The 16,189-nt window shown below is 53.8% G+C and overlaps 2 protein-coding genes across 5 annotated transcripts; one reads left to right on the top strand and one right to left on the bottom strand.

Annotated features, from left to right (window-relative positions):
• Nucleotides 1-809: 809 nt before the first annotated feature.
• Nucleotides 810-6,531, top strand: Mus81 (MUS81 structure-specific endonuclease subunit). The gene is made up of 16 exons (XM_021205177.2): nt 810-1,205; nt 1,293-1,422; nt 2,078-2,160; nt 2,571-2,672; nt 2,805-2,873; nt 3,040-3,125; nt 3,724-3,864; nt 4,002-4,097; nt 4,193-4,314; nt 4,397-4,494; nt 5,117-5,233; nt 5,331-5,426; nt 5,593-5,721; nt 5,798-5,901; nt 6,192-6,275; nt 6,354-6,531. Exons 1-16 carry the CDS (start codon nt 1,071-1,073, stop codon nt 6,418-6,420), a joined length of 1,659 nt encoding a protein of 552 aa, XP_021060836.1. The 5' UTR covers nt 810-1,070; the 3' UTR covers nt 6,421-6,531.
• Nucleotides 6,532-6,744: 213 nt separating this feature from the next.
• On the bottom strand, nt 6,745-14,474 carry Efemp2 (EGF containing fibulin extracellular matrix protein 2). Of its 4 annotated transcripts, none has more exons than XM_029539854.1 (11): nt 14,458-14,474; nt 13,667-13,784; nt 13,381-13,429; nt 12,575-12,781; nt 11,397-11,519; nt 11,036-11,152; nt 10,766-10,885; nt 9,001-9,120; nt 8,792-8,918; nt 8,401-8,596; nt 6,745-7,662 (listed from the first exon to the last, which is right to left on the bottom strand). In XM_029539854.1, the coding sequence occupies exons 2-11, from the start codon at nt 13,775-13,777 to the stop codon at nt 7,501-7,503; spliced, it is 1,332 nt and encodes a 443-aa protein (XP_029395714.1). In that variant the 5' UTR covers nt 13,778-13,784; nt 14,458-14,474; the 3' UTR covers nt 6,745-7,500. The 4 variants fall into 4 exon arrangements, with proteins under 4 accessions (XP_029395714.1, XP_021050426.1, XP_029395730.1 ...); XM_021194767.2 differs by lacking the exon at nt 14,458-14,474 and adding an exon at nt 14,071-14,145; XM_029539870.1 differs by lacking the exon at nt 14,458-14,474 and having other exon boundaries at nt 6,746-7,662; nt 12,575-12,827; nt 13,667-13,704.
• Between the last annotated feature and the right edge of the window lie 1,715 nt (nt 14,475-16,189).

Here is a 16,189-nt window from a genome sequence, read left to right as displayed (position 1 = left end):
GCCCTAGATGTCCTTATTAGGGCATAAGCCTCCAGAGGGCGTGCCCAGTCCAAGCGCCAGCTGCAGGCTCCTTATAAGGCTGCCTGAGGAAGGAGGCGGGTGCAGAAACCTAGACTGAGAAGAGGGTCTGCGCATTGGGCTCGCGGCGACTTCCGGAGTGACAGCGTGACAGCTGAAGACCGTGCGTTGTTCCTAACACTGAAGGGACCTCTATGTTCTATTGAGCCTTGTGTCCCTCAGCCTGAGACATCGCTGCCCCAGCAAGGTTCCCACCTTCATCCTCCCTGAGGCTCCTTCTCTTTTAACGAGCCACAAAAGCGAAGTGTCTAATAGCATCCCCGGGCTCCAACCATGTGCCCACGTTCGAACTCCCCACCTTCCAGGATACACCTTATTCCTCCCTGCAAGGGAGGAATAAAATACACACCCTCGCCATTCACCTAGCCTGAGTCTCCTGTGCACATACATCCACGACTTGGCACATTTCGAGATCTTTCTGCTTCTCCTGCCTGACCTTTATTTCATCCCTTGCACAAATATTCTCTCACAGATGTCCCTCCCACAAATATTCTTGGACTTGTGTCCGTCCCTCTCCTCCACTTTTCTCAAGCCCCCTTTTTCCCAGCCTCTTTTACGATAGTGAGCCTGAAATAGCCTTATGAGACCTTGAAGCAAGCCAAGTTCAGGCTTCTGAGTGTACCCCCCATCAGCCCTCCCAGTCACAGGGGGCGCTGTCCGCCTTTTTAACAGTCAGCACACAAAAAAAGAGTCTGCTCTCGAATTTTTGGGTGAGAGGAAAGGGTGGGTCAAAGCTCCGTGGCCTGGGTGGGGCCTGACCAACCTGCTGGTGCCGGCGGCGAATGGGGGCGGTTCTAAGGGAAAGGCCGAGCATACCGAACTTAATAGCCTCTTACTGCATAGTACATGGCGAAGGGAAGTCATTCCTCGAGCTGGTGCCCTGCTAGGTTGGAGAGGCCCTACCCTCAAACAAGTGTTCTTATATCAACTGAATTGTCGCGATCCTAGTCTCGGGGGCTTTTTGAGACTTCGAAAGAGCCAGTCTAGATCTCATGGCGGAGCCGGTCCGCTTGGGCCGGAAGCGTCCGCTGCCTGTTTGCCCCAACCCGCTCTTCCTTCGTTGGCTGACCGAGTGGCGTGACGAGGCAGCCAGCAGAGGGCGCCACACGCGCTTCGTGTTTCAAAAGGTGAGTCCCAGCTGTTTCTGGTGACAGCAGAGCCAGGTGATCCGTGAATCCTAGTTTGATAAGCTCTCTTCTACCTGTGCTCGCCAGGCACTGCGCTCTCTCCAACGGTACCCGCTGCCGTTGCGCAGCGGAAAGGAAGCCAAGATACTCCAGCACTTCGGAGACAGGCTCTGCCGCATGCTGGACGAAAAGCTGAAGCAGCACCTAGCATCGGGCGGTGAGTACCTCGGGGAGTTGGTGTCTCCTAAATTTCTTAAGTGCAGGCTGTGTCTACTTTGGCTTCAAATTTCCCCCTCACAACGTGGTTGCTGTTCGACCCAGGGCTAGTAATTGTTGATGTTCTGTAAGCCTCCTGGTTCTCACGAGCAAAGCTAGCCGACTGAGACTGGTGGCACTGTGAACGTCTGTTAACACCACCGTTTAGGAGGTGGGGTAGAAGCCTCAGGAGTTCAAGAGCATTCTCAATTTCATAGTGAGTTCGAGGCTAGCCTGGGCTACCTGAGACTATCTCCAAAAAAAAAAAAAAAATGACATGGGTTGGGCATGGTGATTCGTGTTTTAATCCCAACACTCAGAGGAAGCAGAGGCAAGAGAATCTTTGTGAGTTCGAGGCCAACCAGGGTTTGACTCAGTGAGACCCTGTTCCAAACCAAAACCCCAATTCCGGGGAATCCAGCCCCTACTTCTGGCCTCTTCTAGTATTGCATGCAAGTGATGCACAGACATACACACAGGTGAAACACTCATATGCATACAATAAAACAAAAAGTTTTAAAATATGACACTCAAATTCACAAACTGAGAAGATTCTGTCTAGGCGCCTCCTGGCAGCCAGATTGTGTGCAGGACTGAGTTTCTTCTGATCTCTACAGGTGACCATGCCCCCAGTTCACCATCTGGAAAGAAGAGAGCCAGTAAAGGGCTGCCTGATGGAATCCAGGACTCTTCCATGCCGGTGAGGATGGGGAAAGGAAAGAGAAAGCTAAATGGGGGGAGGGGTCATTGTGCGTAGACTCTTGGTTTGAGGGGTTGAACAGCTCTTGGCGATTGAGATTTGCTTGGGACAGCTTCTTACCCTCTTTGAGAGACACCATCGTAATTCCTAAGTAGGATTATTGGGATCACTGTAGACAGAATCCCAAAGGGGGCTGCCAAAAGATCCAGGCCAGGAAGTTGTGGGATGTGTACCATGTTCTGTTCTCCTGTAACTGGGCCTGGCACATACCCCCAACTTTTGCTCTGGCCACCATCACATTCCAGAATTACAAGGACTTGTGGCCTCATCTCCCTCACCAGGCCTGTGGGGCCTGCTGAAACCTCAGCTGACAGGCATTGGAATTCAGAGAGCCCCTCTGTCTCTCTCAGGTTCCCACCCAGCCTCAAGCAGGAAGCACCAGCGCTGGCTATTGGCCAGCTCAGAACTCAGGTGCTCGAGAGATCCTGCTGCAACTCTACAGGGAGCACCTGGTGAGCAAGTCAGGTGGGTGGGGCACAGCAGCAGGCTCACAGAAGTGCCTGGACGGCGTGCAAACTGGCCACCACATAGCAGGAGGAGGAGAGCTGGACCTGAACCTACCCTCACTTCAACCATTGTTTCAGGATTCTGATGGCCACGGCTTCTTAACCAAAGAGGAGCTGCAGCAGAAGTGTGCGCAGAAGAGCCCCAGGGTGAGCATCCGGCTGAGAGTGGGCAGGTGGATCCCATGGCAGCAGCTCTCCCTCCATGGCAGGCACCCTTGGTGCAGCCTGATCCAAATGTGGCATATGGCTGGGGCCCGGGAAGTGTAGGCTTGGAGTATTAGGGATTCTCTGAGGGTCTCCGTCCCTTTCACAGGTAGTGCCTGGAAGTTCGAGACCCTGGCCTGCCCTCCGAGGCCTCCTCCATAGGAACCTGGTCCTCAGAACGCATCGGCCAGCCAGGTTGGGCGAGCAGCAGGGTGCACACAAGGCAGGGATGGGACACATGCAGGAATTTAGAACATTCTTTTTTTTTTTTTTTTTTTTTTTTTTTGGTTTTTTTGAGACAGGGTTTCTCTGTATAGCCCTGGCTGTCCTGGAACTCACTCTGTAGACCAGGTTGGCCTCGAACTCAGAAATCCTCCTGCCTCTGCCTCCCGAGTGCTGGGATTAAAGGTGTGCGCCACCACGCCCAGCAGGAATTTAGAACATTCTTAGCCTCTCTCATGGCCCAGAAAATCTCAAACCTGGTGGTGCTGAGCCTGGGGCAGGCCGGCCTACCTGCTAAAAAGCCTGATATTGGAGATCTGGAAAATATGCTCCTCAGAGGGGAGGGAGGACGGTGTGGTGCCGAGTGAAGACAGGGGAAGGAGTTGGGAGACACATCGCAAAGCTGAGACACCACTAGGGAGGTCCCGAGGAAGCTGACCTGAGGGACAAGGAGACAGGAGATGGGGAGCCAATGAACTTCTATCAAAGAGGGTGAGACTCCCGTAACTGACAGGAGGAGAGCGTGCCAGGGATAAAGAAGATGGAACTTCATGTGCCCCTCACCTCCCAGGTATGCACTCACACTGGAGGGTCTGGAGCTGGCCCGGAAGCTGGCTGAGGCAGAAGGCCTGAGCACTGTGCACACTGGCTTTAGACCAGAGGAGCATCAAGGAGAGGACTCAGCAGTTTCGGGAGCCACCTTGTCAGAACCGTAAGGAAGAGAAATAGGGGCAGCCATACCTTTCTCCCAGAGACTAATAACTGAACCTGTTGTTGCCCCTGTGAATTATGGGAACTACCTTGGCACTGAGGGTTCTGGCCTTATGCATAGCCTCCATTCCATTACAGTGGTACCACCGAGGGGGGTGTCCAGCAGAGAGCTCTGGAGCTAAGGCCTGGCGAGTACAGAGTGCTGTTGTGTGTGGACATTGGCGAAACCAGAGGGTAGGGAAATAGGGGAAACCTTGGAAATGGCCTGATGCTGGAATGTGGCGAGTGCCAGCTCACCCTGACTCTGGCCTTCCTTCTTGAAATATCAGGGCAGGACACAGACCAGAAATGCTCCGAGAGTTACAGAGGCTGCGTGTGCCCCACACAGTACGCAAGCTACACGTTGGGGACTTTGTGTGGGTGGCACAGGAGACCAGGCCCAGAGACCCAGGTAAAGGGTCATGGACAGACATGGGAGGCTGGCCTAGGTGGAAACAGGGAAGGCAGGAAAGCTCTTCTTGGTTTCTCGGCAGAAAGACCTGGGGAGCTGGTCCTGGACCACATTGTGGAACGGAAGCGGCTGGATGACCTATGCAGCAGCATCATTGATGGCCGCTTTCGGGAGCAGAAGGTGCCTTAGTCAGCCTGCCTCACTCCTTGCCTACCTCAACCTAGAAAAGCTCCTGGGTGGCCTCAAAGCGGAGCCTCCAGCCACACCCACTTGAAGCCCCTTTTAAGCCATGCAGGTGCACAGTTGGAAAACAAAGCTATTTCAGCTGGCTGGAGAAAATTAAAGAGCCCTTGAGTACCCAGCCCTCGAGGTCAAGATAAACAAGAGGCAAACCTCTTAAGATTAGACATGCAGAGTCTGTACCCGAGCCCCGCAGCAGGGCTAGCCCTAGGGGTCACAGAGCACAATAGGCCAAGGGAGGTTTGGAGGAAGTATGATGTCCAGAGGTTCAGGGCTTTCCTCCAGGAGTCAGAGCCAGAGCCTAGTGTGGTGTTGCTTTTAAGATATGAAAGGAGCAGTGGTGGCACACGCCTTTATTCCAGCACTTGGGAGGCAGAGGCAGGCAGATTTCTGAGTTCAAGGCCAGCCAAGGCTATACAGAGAAACCCTATCTCAAAAGGATATGAGAGGAGCCAGTAAAGGTGCGGATCTGGGTCCCTTGCAATGTTAATGTGTTACTGACGGCTGGCCTGGACATGTGGACATTTGGGCCTGACCCACGCTGCTTCTGCCTGCCTTCTAGTTCCGCCTGAAGCGCTGTGGCCTGGGGCACCGGGTATACTTAGTGGAGGAACATGGGTCTGTCCACAACCTTAGCCTTCCTGAGAGCACCTTGCTGCAGGCTGTCACAAACACCCAGGTGAGCTGGGGGGGACGGGGGAGGCAGGACCAGGCTAGCAGATTTTACAGCCCATGGCGCAGGCCAGGAGCTCCCTTCCTTGTATCCTCTTCTCCAGGTCATTGATGACTTTTTTGTGAAGCGAACCATGGATATTAAGGAGTCGGCGGGCTACCTGGCGCTTTTGACAAAGGGCCTGGAAAGACTGTACCAGGTGAGCAGATGCCTCTATCTAGTACTGGACCCTTGCCTGGTGTTTATTGCCCAAGCAAGGAAAGGTGGGGCCCCAGTTGTTCAGGCTTCCCACTGAGGCCTGGGAAAGGACTAGCTGGGGCATAGTCTTCAGAGCCTACCCTGGCCTAAGTCCCCTCTTCCATCAGGGCCACACCCTACACAGCCGCCCTTGGGGAATCCCAGGGGATGCTGAATCAGAAGCAAAGCCTTCCACAAACCCTCTCTGCTCACTCCTCACCTTCAGTGACTTCAATGCAGAAGCTGTCAAGAACAAGGTACCACCCCTGCCTTGCCTCTACTCAGGTGGCCTAGGCCAAGGTCACCCTTAACACAGGCCTACCCCAACCCCAGGCCCAGTCTGTGCGAGAAGTATTTGCCCGGCAGCTGATGCAGGTGCGTGGACTGAGTGGGGAGAAGGCAGCAGCCGTGGTGGATCGATACAGCACCCCTGCCAGGTACACCCCAGAGAGCAGCTGAGGGTTCCTCTGCCCTTCCTGGGTAGAGTTCACCATAACCAGTGCTCCTGGAGAATGAGCTTGGCGCTGCGTGGGAACCTTGGCAGGCTCTGTCCCAGCGTTTCCCAGGGAGGGAGGGCAGGCAGGATGGCGCAGGGGCTCTTAATGCCAGAAACAGGAAATGTGTCGTGTTTGAGATTCCTCCACTCTAGGCTAGACCCCTCCTGCCTTACCTCTCATGTCTCCTGATACTTGCCCAGATAATCAGCCTTTATATGCCTCACCCCCAGTCTCCTGGCTGCTTATGATGCCTGTGCCACCACGAAGGAGCAGGAGATGCTTTTGAGCACCATCAAGTGTGGGCGTCTGCAGAGGTACGGGTAATTACAATCTGGAGAGAAGACTGGGTCGCCTGAGGCCCCAGGCTGACCTCCTCCTGACTTGTCTTGCAGGAATCTGGGCCCTGCTCTGAGCAGGACCCTGTACCAGCTGTACTGCAGCCACAGCCCTCTGAGCTGAGCTATCCCAGGAGACGCTCGCTGCCCAGCACCCATCTTCATCTCTACCAAGGCTGGCTAGCCTTTTAACCGAGATCCCCTGGGCTTTAATAAAAACCTAGATGTATGTAGTGTCGGGTGTTAAGGAAGCAGTGCCACGGTCCTTGTGAAACCCGCAGGGACTGGAGGACTACACTGGTGAGCCGAGCCGACTGTTGGGTTTGGTGGTGCTCACAGTGGATCCCAGAGCCTCACCTGCTAGGCAGTTCCTCTTCCAAAGGGCAATGATCTGCAGCCCTGAGCAGTGGCCTGACCCACTCCTGAAACCAGCTTGGCCTAGAACTTGCTCTGTAACCCAGTCTAGCCTAGAACTCCCAGTTTTTCTGGGCCTACCTTCCAAGACCTGAAATTAAAGGTGTGGGCCTTTTTAAGGCAAGCTCCTGGGCTAAACATGGTTGTGCACACCCATGTTTAATAAGCACTTAACTTATATCGAGCCAGACCCTAAATATGGATGGATGGATAATAGATAAACACTCCTTAGGGGCTGGGAATGGCCTGGTCAGAGAGATGGAGTCAATAAGGCACTGTATCTTTGAGTGTAATTAGATGGCCCCTGGTCAATAAGTTTCTTTGAGAACAGTGTTCTCAATCCAGCTGCCTCACTTTAGTGACTGGAAACCAGGGGTTTGTGCAAATGCATAGCTTGGGTGAGGGCTAGGATGCTAACCCCAAACTCCTAGCACTGACCGGAACATGGTTCCTGGGCCCAGTATCAGCCAAGTTCTTGAGTTAGGACCTGAGGTACATACTCTTCAGAACTCCCTGCTCAGGCCACTTCTGAAGGATGACTTCAGCTCTGAAACCTCAGCCTGATTGAAGAGGACCCCTTGTGTGGAATTCACCCACCTCTCTCTCAGGCTAGCCCCTTCCCAGGCTGAGGTTACTCACCCACCTCAGCCAGGACTCCTTCTTTCTCCCTTTATTGTCCTTCACATCATAGTCCCTTTAAGCAGAACAGTTATCCCTAAGCCCCCAGGGCTCCTTAAGCTATGGGAGGGGGGAAGGGGGCCCCCACACGACCCTTCCCTGAGGGTCGTCTTCAGAAGGTATAGGCTCCCACAAAGACGGTGAGTCTCAGTACAGAACTGGCCCGGTAGCTCATAAGGGAATTCATGGTGACCATCTCCAGGTCCAGCACGTACTCCCGGGGTCCCGTCACTGGCCTGGCAAGGACCAGCATGGCACTGACATTGTTGATTTGCTGCAGGGCACAGTGGACAGCAGAACAGAGATGGTGTTAGCCTATGAGCCAGGCCCCTCCCCCAGCGTCACCCCGCGTCCTGTGGCCTGAAGTCAGGAAAGTCTGACAAGGCCACTGCTCAAGTCCTTCCCTAGCTCTGACCTGTAGACCTCTCTCTCCCTCAGTATCCAAGTCCCTGCCACTGGCTCTCCTCGGCAGCTCCTTCCTGCCCCTATCCACCTCAACTTTCCCTCCATCCTGACCGCCTGATGATTCGAGGTTTGGGGATGATGGGCCTTTGGTGACCAAGAGCCATCACACTTCCCCTCCAGAGTATTCAGTTCTCTCTCTGACATTGCTTTGGTGTTGGGGAAGAACTGAGGGTCTAAGAATGGAGGAATGTTCTGCCATGGGGCTGAAAGCAATTTTGAAGTTTTGATGCCAAACATCTCAGTCCTTAGGCAGCATAAGGACCCATGTTCAAGACCCCTCACACCTGCGCCAGCATCCCTACTGTCTCCTCCTTGCCAGCTGACTGGAGTCTCTGATCCCAACCCTGCAGGAACCACATTTCTCGTTTTATGTATAAGAAAGTCAAAGCCAGGCAGGAGAAAGCAGTACTGGGACTCAGACCCCACTAACCGACTACTCCTTAGAACTGCCTGTAGCATGCTTACTAGGAAACATCTCTGACTTCTGACATGGCTCCTGCTTCCTAGGACAGGGCTTTGGGAGAAGAGGCAGGGCAGCTCCACTTACCCTAATGTAGAAGTCCCCCTGTGTGTTTCCAGAACGGATCTGAAAGGCATTGTAAGCACCAGGGTAGACAGAGGTTGCCTGGATCTGAAACACGTCAGCAGGCACACTTCGCTCTGAGGTGATGCTCATGTAGCGGTGCACAATGGATGAAGGCTGCTCTCGACAAAGGGGATTGGAGGCAGGGCAGAGGCAGCGGCTAGAGATCCCAAGACGGGACAGGAATGAGTGCTGGGCCCATTTCCCAAATACCTACCTCCTAAAGAGGAAAGCCCTAGCATAAAAGACAAACTCCCATGAGACATGAGTCCTCACCAGCCCGATTAAACCACTTAGCCCCACAGACCTCTGGAAATCGTAGTTACCACAGCAAACTGCCATCGGGTTGACTCACTTGTCTGACACTTGGACATAGGGCTCCACACAACGGTTGGTGTCCACACAGCGGTAACCCCCGTGGAAGTTGACACAGGTTTGGGCCTCAGAACATTGGTGTGCACCTGTTTCACACTCGTCGATATCTGTGCCAAGGGTGGTGTAGTTGGACCCTAGGACTGACAGTACGCTCCCAGCCTCTCAACTCCTGCCCACCCACACCTTTACCTTGGCAGAGCCTTGTAGCCAGCAGCTGGTAGCCTTGTGGGCAGTGACAGGAGAAGCGGCCCGGCTCATTGACACAGCGGTATTGGCAGAGGTAGCTGGAGTAGCTGCACTCATCGATATCTGAGGGAGGGTGGGGATGAGGACCCTGGGCCAAGGGGAGCCCTCACAACAGACCTTTACCAAGAGAAAGCCCAGCACCCCCAAAGGCTGGATGTGGGAAGAGAAGGAAAGAAGGAAACCCACAATGCTCAAGGGGGGACTGAAGGTTTCAGAGGAAGGTTAGGGCTGGGGATAACTCAGTGGTCGAGTACTTGCCTAACACGCTTGAAGCTCTAGGTTCCATCCCAGCAAGGAAAGGGAGAGGAAAAAGAAAAGAAAAAGAATAGAAAGGGTTGAAGCTTGGCATGGTGCTATATATGTCTATAATCCCAGCACTTGGGAAGTAGAGGCAGGAGGATTATACCAAGTTAAAGGCCAGCCTGGTCCACACAGGGAGCCAAGTCAGGATTATATCAAGATCAAGGCCAGCCAGGGCTACATAACAAGACCATGCCATGAGAAACAAACGGTGGGATGTTTGATCCCAGCACCTGGGAGGCAGAGGCAGAAGCAAACAGATCAGTTTGAGGCAGCCTGGTCTATATAAGAGACTCCAGGCCAGCCAGGGCTACACAGTGAGACCCTGTCTTAACAACGGACCTTCCTGCAAAGGGAGCACCTCTCTTCCCCAGGGCTTTAAGAATACTTAACCAAGCATTCACCTAACATGGTGGCCTGTGCCTTTGATTCTAGCACTACTCAACAGATCTCTGTAGACTAGCCTGGTCTACACAGAGAGCTTTAAAATAGCCAAGGTTTCATAGACTCTGTCTTAAAAAGCAACAGGAATCTAGAGGCTTAGGCCTAAGTCCTACTAACCCATTTTAGAAAGGGTCCGCATTGTGCCAGTCAAATGAGTAGGTGCCCCGAGGGGATAGCTGCTCTGCCCTTTTCAAGTCTCGCCATCTGCAGTCAGAATGCCCAGATTTTGGCTAAGTGTGTGCCCCCACCCCCACCCCAAGAAGCATCCTATCTCTTTGCTTTTGTTCCTTTCACACAGCTGAACGCCAATGATGCTGTGCTTCCCGGTAGAGCATAAAGTAAATGAGGGCATGCCAGGTAACATGGTGAGTCGCCTGGGATCAAGCCCCAGCCGGGCTCATCTTTCCCTTCTGAACTTGGACAGGTCACTTCATCTCAGTAAGTGGAAAGACGAAAGTCAGCACTTTGAGCTTTCTGCTTGCTTCTCACAGTTCTGCCAACACACCTGGAGGAATATTAATGTCCTGTTTCACAGAAGTAAATCATCATTGACCAGACTAAATGAGACTGAAGTTTTTAAGTTATAAACAAATGGTGCTTCTCACTTTTTCTGCCTGAGACTTGATGAAGCCTATTATCACTGCCCTTAATACTCCAAATAACCCGTCTGCAGTAGCCATGTGCCCAGAAAGAAGAGAGACTTTTCCCAGTGTAGGATTCCCATGCAAGTCAACTCAGCTTTCAGGAAGACTGGCACCCCCATCCTCCTCTGTCTCTCCAGCGAGCGTCAGGAGCACCTAACATACCATCCCCCAAGCTGGGAGTGCCAAACAACCAGCTCAGGATGGAGCTCAGGGAGGCCTGTGGGTGCAGAGAATGAGATTCGGAAGCCTCAAGCAAATGACCGTGCAAGTGCTGGGGGTGGTGGGGCAATGCTGTATCCAGTAGCACAAGTGACCCTCACCACTGCAGGAGAAACCATCCCGGTGCAGCTCATAGCCCTGGTTACAGCGACACAGGAAGGTCCCATAGGAGTTGAAACAGCGCTGCTCACATGGGGCTCCCATGTCACACTCATTCACATCTGAGGGTGCGAGGACAAACAGGAAGGTGAGAGCAGGGACGCGGCCCAGACCCCACACCCACTCCCACTCGACTTGGGCTCAAGGAGATCCTGCCCCCACCTCACATATCTCCACCCAGGATCCTAGAACCTTGTCTGGCATAGCCTCACCCACACAAGAGCGGTTGTTAGGTCCCAACTGGAAGCCTGGCTCACACTGGCATCGAAAAGAGCCTGGCAGGTTCACACATCGGTGCTGGCAATAGCGGTAGCGACACTCATCTATGTCTGAGATGGAGGCAGGGGAGGGAAAGTAGAACACAGACCAGGTGGGGCCTGAGCTGGCTCACCTCAGCACCCACATTCACCCCTGCCCTCGTCGGGGAGCTGGGCTGAGTTACCCACATTTAATCTTCCGTGTCTAGTGACAGAAGTGCACTAGTAGCAGAGGACTGGGGTGAGGTAAGGCATCAGATCAGGAGCCAGACCAAGGTCACAGAACAAGTGCCTAGGAAAGGCGCTCCGAACTCACCCACACATTCGGGTCCAATTTTTCGGTAACCATCAGGGCATGTGCACTGGTAGGAGCCAGGAAGGTTATGGCAGTCCTGGCTAGGACGACAGTCATGCAAAGCCTGGGTACACTCGTCCACATCTGTGAGAGACACCATTCAGCCTTTGCCTGGAGCACCCCATATGCTCCTGACCACGTGAGGTATCTCAGTTTGGGAGGAGGCGGCCCGCGCTAGACTCCATTCACATGGGCACATGGGTAGTTGGCACTAAATCATGCATGTGTAATTCAGATCATCCTAAGTATAGAAAAGAGCCCACTAAGGAGTCACGAGGAAAAGCACCCATTAGGAGAGCATATTCAAATAAGGCCTTGTGAGGGCTGGTGGCACACCTTTAACTCCACCACTGGGGGAAGACGTGGGGGGCAGAGGCAAGAGGATCTCTGTGAGTTCCAAGCTAGTTGTAGCCAGAGCTACAGAATGAGACACTGTCTTAAAAATAAATCGTTAAGTACACAAACAAACAAAACCTTGTCCATTTACACCCTCAGCTAACTCTAGGGCCAGGATCTCTCCTCTTCCAAGGCCAATGGTTCCCAACAGGCTGACTCCAGATCAAAAAGCTGCCAGAGGCTGAGAGCAGAGCTCTTGCATGTCTGTACAGGAAACGAGGGGCTGCTGGGGACCTCCTGGGACTGCAGACCATGTAGCCTGCAGTAGATGATGATCTGGATCTGTCTCTGAGGAGCCAGAGGGAAGGAGGGGCAGCAGGCCCGGGGTATTTTATAGGGAACATTACTTTATTATTTTATTAATTAATTAGTTAATTAGCTAACTTTTTGTGATAAGAGCTCATTCAGCTCAGGCTGTCCTCAATCAAAGCCCTTACGCATCTCCCCATTGGTGGGACTACAAGTGTCTGCTACCACACTTGTTTTTGTAGTGGTGGGGATCAAATCCAGAAACTGTCCCAAAATCGTCCCCCAAAAGAAAACAAAACAAAACAAAACAAAAACTAGGGAGAACCAAAAAGTGCTACTAGAAGATTCCAGCAAACAAGAATGATGGGTGCCGGGAGATGACACCATGATGGAACGCATTACTATGTACAGTAAATACAAAATTAGTTTAAAAAAAAGGGGGGGGCCTTGTAAAAGGTGTGGAAGCCCAGGTGCCAGTGCGGGCCCCCACTTACCCACACAGCTCTCCTGTTCATCGGGCTCATAGCCCTGCGGGCAAGGATTTGGGTGCTGAGCATTGGCTGCTGGCGGTGGAGGTCCTTCACCGCGCAGATCATTGATGACGGCAGCAGAGCGAGGCAGACACAAATAGCCCCCGTAGTGGTTGATGCATTTCATCTCACCCTTGCACGCCTCGGGGATGGTCAGGCACTCATTGACATCTGCAGAGAGGGGCCTGCTGGGTACAGCCAGTCACCTGGGCTGGCCCTGGAGGTAGTGGGAGGCAGAAGCCCAACTTGGCCTTCTCTAAGCTGAGCAACAGAGCAAGGCTTTCTTTCTCTCTGCTCAGCAAACTAAGGCTGCTGACCCGGAAGCTCTGCCAGGGGTTGGCAGGACTGGGCGTGGGCCCCGTTTCACACTGCTATCTCCATTCTCCTGCCTCCTCAAATCCCCGCCTCTACCTTTGCCCAAGAGAAATTCTGCAGGCCTCCGGACCCACGGGGCATGCCCTGCTCTCCCAGGTTGCATTGGGATACAGAGCTGGGCTAGGCGAGTAAAGTGCAGTTCAGGGAAGGTGTGCGTATTTCCTTCTCTCGGGGCAATAACCAGGGACTCTCTTTCCCCCTGCAGGATAGAGGTCGTTTGTCCAGCTTCTTGAAGGGGCAGGGCTCCTAACTGAGTGGCACAGGGCGAGCATGGCTGGCTACCAAGCTGGACAGGGAAAAGGCCATCAAGTTCCTGCAGCAGCTCTGGGAGCTAAGGTGTCCCTGGGAAACCCTTCCCAGTTCCTGAAGGTGGCTAGCACCCCAGACAGACTCACCCCGGCAGTGCTGGCTGTCTGCATCCCACTCATAGCCATCTGTGCATTCCTGGAAGGGAACCCGATGTGGCCAGTGACCACCCTGGCTGTCTCCATCAACTAGCCAGGCCAAGACCAGGGCCTGAGCTCAGAGTCATGCTCGGGTCAGCTCCACACAATGGCCTCCAGCTTTCCACCAACCAAGCTGGGGAGAATCTGGCCCAGAAGCAGCCTCCCCAGGATCCTGGTCTCCTCGCTGTCCTTCCCATCCCATCCCATCCCAAGCTGGTAACCCCACGGTCCCCACCGTGTAGCTGTCCGGCTCCTCGGGATCCTGTGGGGAAGCTGCTCCCAAGAGCAACAGCAGAAACGCCCAGAGCAGCAAAGACCCGGGGAGGCAGGAGGCAAAAGGGAGCATCCTGAGGCTGGGAGGTGGTGGGCAGAAGTCAGGGGTTTCTGCCACGGCACCCCCCATCCCCTCTATCTGGAAGGGGAGCCTGGGTCCCAGCTGTCTCGTCTCAGGACTGTGCTGAGATCGGAACCTTCCAGGGCTGGGGACCGAATCCTTTCTCAGGCCTGGGGCTCAGGCCCGCAATCCCGGACCGCCCCGCCCCCGCCCCGTGAGTCGTGAAGCGCAGGCCTCTCCACTCCGCGCAGCACCGACTCGGCCGCCACACGGCCCGCGCCCTCCCTCCGCGGGAGGCCACTCACGCGTCGACTCCAGCAGTGCCTGCGGGCGGACGGACGGACGGACCGCGCAGCTCACTGGACGCGCGGCCCCAGGAAGCGCCCCCCGCCCGCCCGCCCGCCCGCCCGCCGGCCGCGGCCCACCCCGGCGCCTCCGCCCGCCCTTCGGCGGATTCCTGAGCCCGCGCCAGGGGGAGGGACCCCGACCCCCCGGCTTCTCCGCCCCGGCCGGCCACAGGCCCCCGCCCGGTCCCCCGCGGCGCTGCCTGGAGTCGCCTGCGGACGCCCAGCCAGAGTTTCCCAAAGTTTGGATCCTTAGGCCACTGACCTTGATGCTTGGCCCCCAAACTCACCTGAGGACCCCGGGCCCTCACTCAAAATGTTATTCTGCCCACCTAGTCCCTATCTAACCTGTGCCTCCGGAATCCCATGCTGTGCACTCGCACCCCCGTGTAACCCGATTCTGCGCCTCCCAGAACCTACTCGGCATTTAATCCTCAGATCTCCAAATTCTACTACTTTAAGAATTTTATCCAGTGTTCAAACATCATCACTTAGATGGTCCTAAAACTTCATCCAAGGTTTCCGGGCCCTCGTCCAACTTAATTAATTGTTCAAATTAATTGTCCAACTCCCTCTGCATCCACCTCCACGGCCTCCAGGTGGTCTCTTGACTTGGGGTACTGCTTCCCCAAGCCCTGCGAGCGCAAAGCTACAGTAGTATGGGGGAGAGGGTAGCAGTAGTCTTGGCCCGAAATGAATGGAAGCCCCTGGGAAGGGGGGCAAGCTTGAACTTGGGCGCGGAGGACACTAGGGCCCAGTGCCAGCCCTTTCCCGACCCTCTTCCCATCCAAGTCCCCCACCCAGTTTCCGCCTCCGCCCCCAGCGGAGATCATGCCTTGGAGGCGGAGTCTGGGTGCCTCCGGCGCCCAGGAAGGGGCGAATGGGCGGGACTTCGCGTTGCCCACGTCTCAGGGCGGGCCTAGACGGGAAAGAGTTGCGTGTCCAGGGTTCCCGTGCCTGGCCCAGACCGCTAGCGGCAATAGCCCGGCCTTCCTTCTTTTCCCTTACCCAACCTCTTTCCATCTTTTTTGTTTGTTTTTGTTTTGTCTTTTTGAGACAGGGTCTCACACTGTAGCTCTGACTGTTCTGGAACTCACTAAGTAGATGAGGCCTCGAACTCAAAAAGATCTGCCTGTCTCTGCCTCCTAGATTCTGGGATGAAAGGTGTGCACTACCATAACCCCTTTCTGCCCTGACGTTAAAAAAAAAAAATCTGCTTCATTTCATTCAACTGTATGAGTGGTAATGTGACTGAGTCTGGAAATTACTAGTTTAGCTAGATTGTTTGGCCAGAGTGGTCTCAGGTCTCAGGTCTGCCAGTCTCCACCTTCCTGGCCCTCTAGGGGACCCTCTAGGGGTTACAGACCTGCATCACCACTATAGCGGGCCTTTATGCTAGGGCTGGAAATCTCAAATCTGAACCCAGACCCTCATGCTGTGTTGCAAGTGTTTTACTCAATAAGACATCTCAGCTTCCATTGACTTGATTAGAAAAAAAATTAATTTTTAATGATGCATATATATATTTGCATCTGTGTGTAGGTACATACACCTGAGTGCAGGTGTCCACAGAGGCCAGCAATGTCCCCTGGATCTGGAGTTAGAGGAAGTTGTTAGCTACCCAATGTGGGAACCAATCTCAGATCATCTGTAAGAGGAATACTGGAGTCATTTCTTCAGCACTGACTTTTTTTTTTTAAAACATATATTTTTTAATGTATTTATTATATGTAAGTACACTGTAGCTGTCTTCAGACACTCCAGAAGAGGGCGCCAGATCTCATTACGGATGGTTGTGAGCCACCATGTGGTTGCTGGGATTTGAACTCAGGACCTTCAGAAGAGCAGTCGGGTGCTCTTACCCGCTGAGCCATCTCACCAGCCCCCTGACTTTTTTTTTAAGCAATAGAAAGTTAGGGGTGTAGCTCAGTAGCATCCTGCTTGCTTAGCATTACCGAGATCCAAAGTTCAATCCCAGTAACTCGTGACACACTAGAGTGTATGTATGTGTGTATACATGAGTGTGTGTATATATGGGTGTGAGTGTATGTATGCGAGTGTAAGTGTATGAGTGTATATG

This window comes from Mus pahari, chromosome 1, assembly GCF_900095145.1.
Source record: "Mus pahari chromosome 1, PAHARI_EIJ_v1.1, whole genome shotgun sequence".
Lineage (NCBI taxonomy): Eukaryota > Metazoa > Chordata > Mammalia > Rodentia > Muridae > Mus > Mus pahari.
This window is presented reverse-complemented; position numbering and strand designations above follow the sequence as displayed.

What these genes read in the sequence shown, in the direction of transcription:
- Mus81 (XM_021205177.2), top strand. Translation starts at nt 1,071, where the DNA reads ATGGCGGAGCCGGTCCGCTTGGGCCGGAAGCGTCCGCTGCCTGTTTGC. An exon ending in GGAGCCACCTTGTCAGAACC is followed by an intron (nt 3,865 to 4,001) that starts GTAAGGAAGAGA and finishes ATTCCATTACAG; the next exon opens with TGGTACCACCGAGGGGGGTG. An exon ending in GACATTGGCGAAACCAGAGG is followed by an intron (nt 4,098 to 4,192) that starts GTAGGGAAATAG and finishes TTGAAATATCAG; the next exon opens with GGCAGGACACAGACCAGAAA.
- Efemp2 (XM_021194762.1), bottom strand. Translation starts at nt 13,834, where the DNA reads ATGGGGGGTGCCGTGGCAGAAACCCCTGACTTCTGCCCACCACCTCCC. An exon ending in TAACAACCGCTCTTGTGTGG is followed by an intron (nt 10,886 to 11,035) that starts GTGAGGCTATGC and finishes TCGCACCCTCAG; the next exon opens with ATGTGAATGAGTGTGACATG. An exon ending in TATGTCCAAGTGTCAGACAA is followed by an intron (nt 8,597 to 8,791) that starts GTGAGTCAACCC and finishes TGGGATCTCTAG; the next exon opens with CCGCTGCCTCTGCCCTGCCT.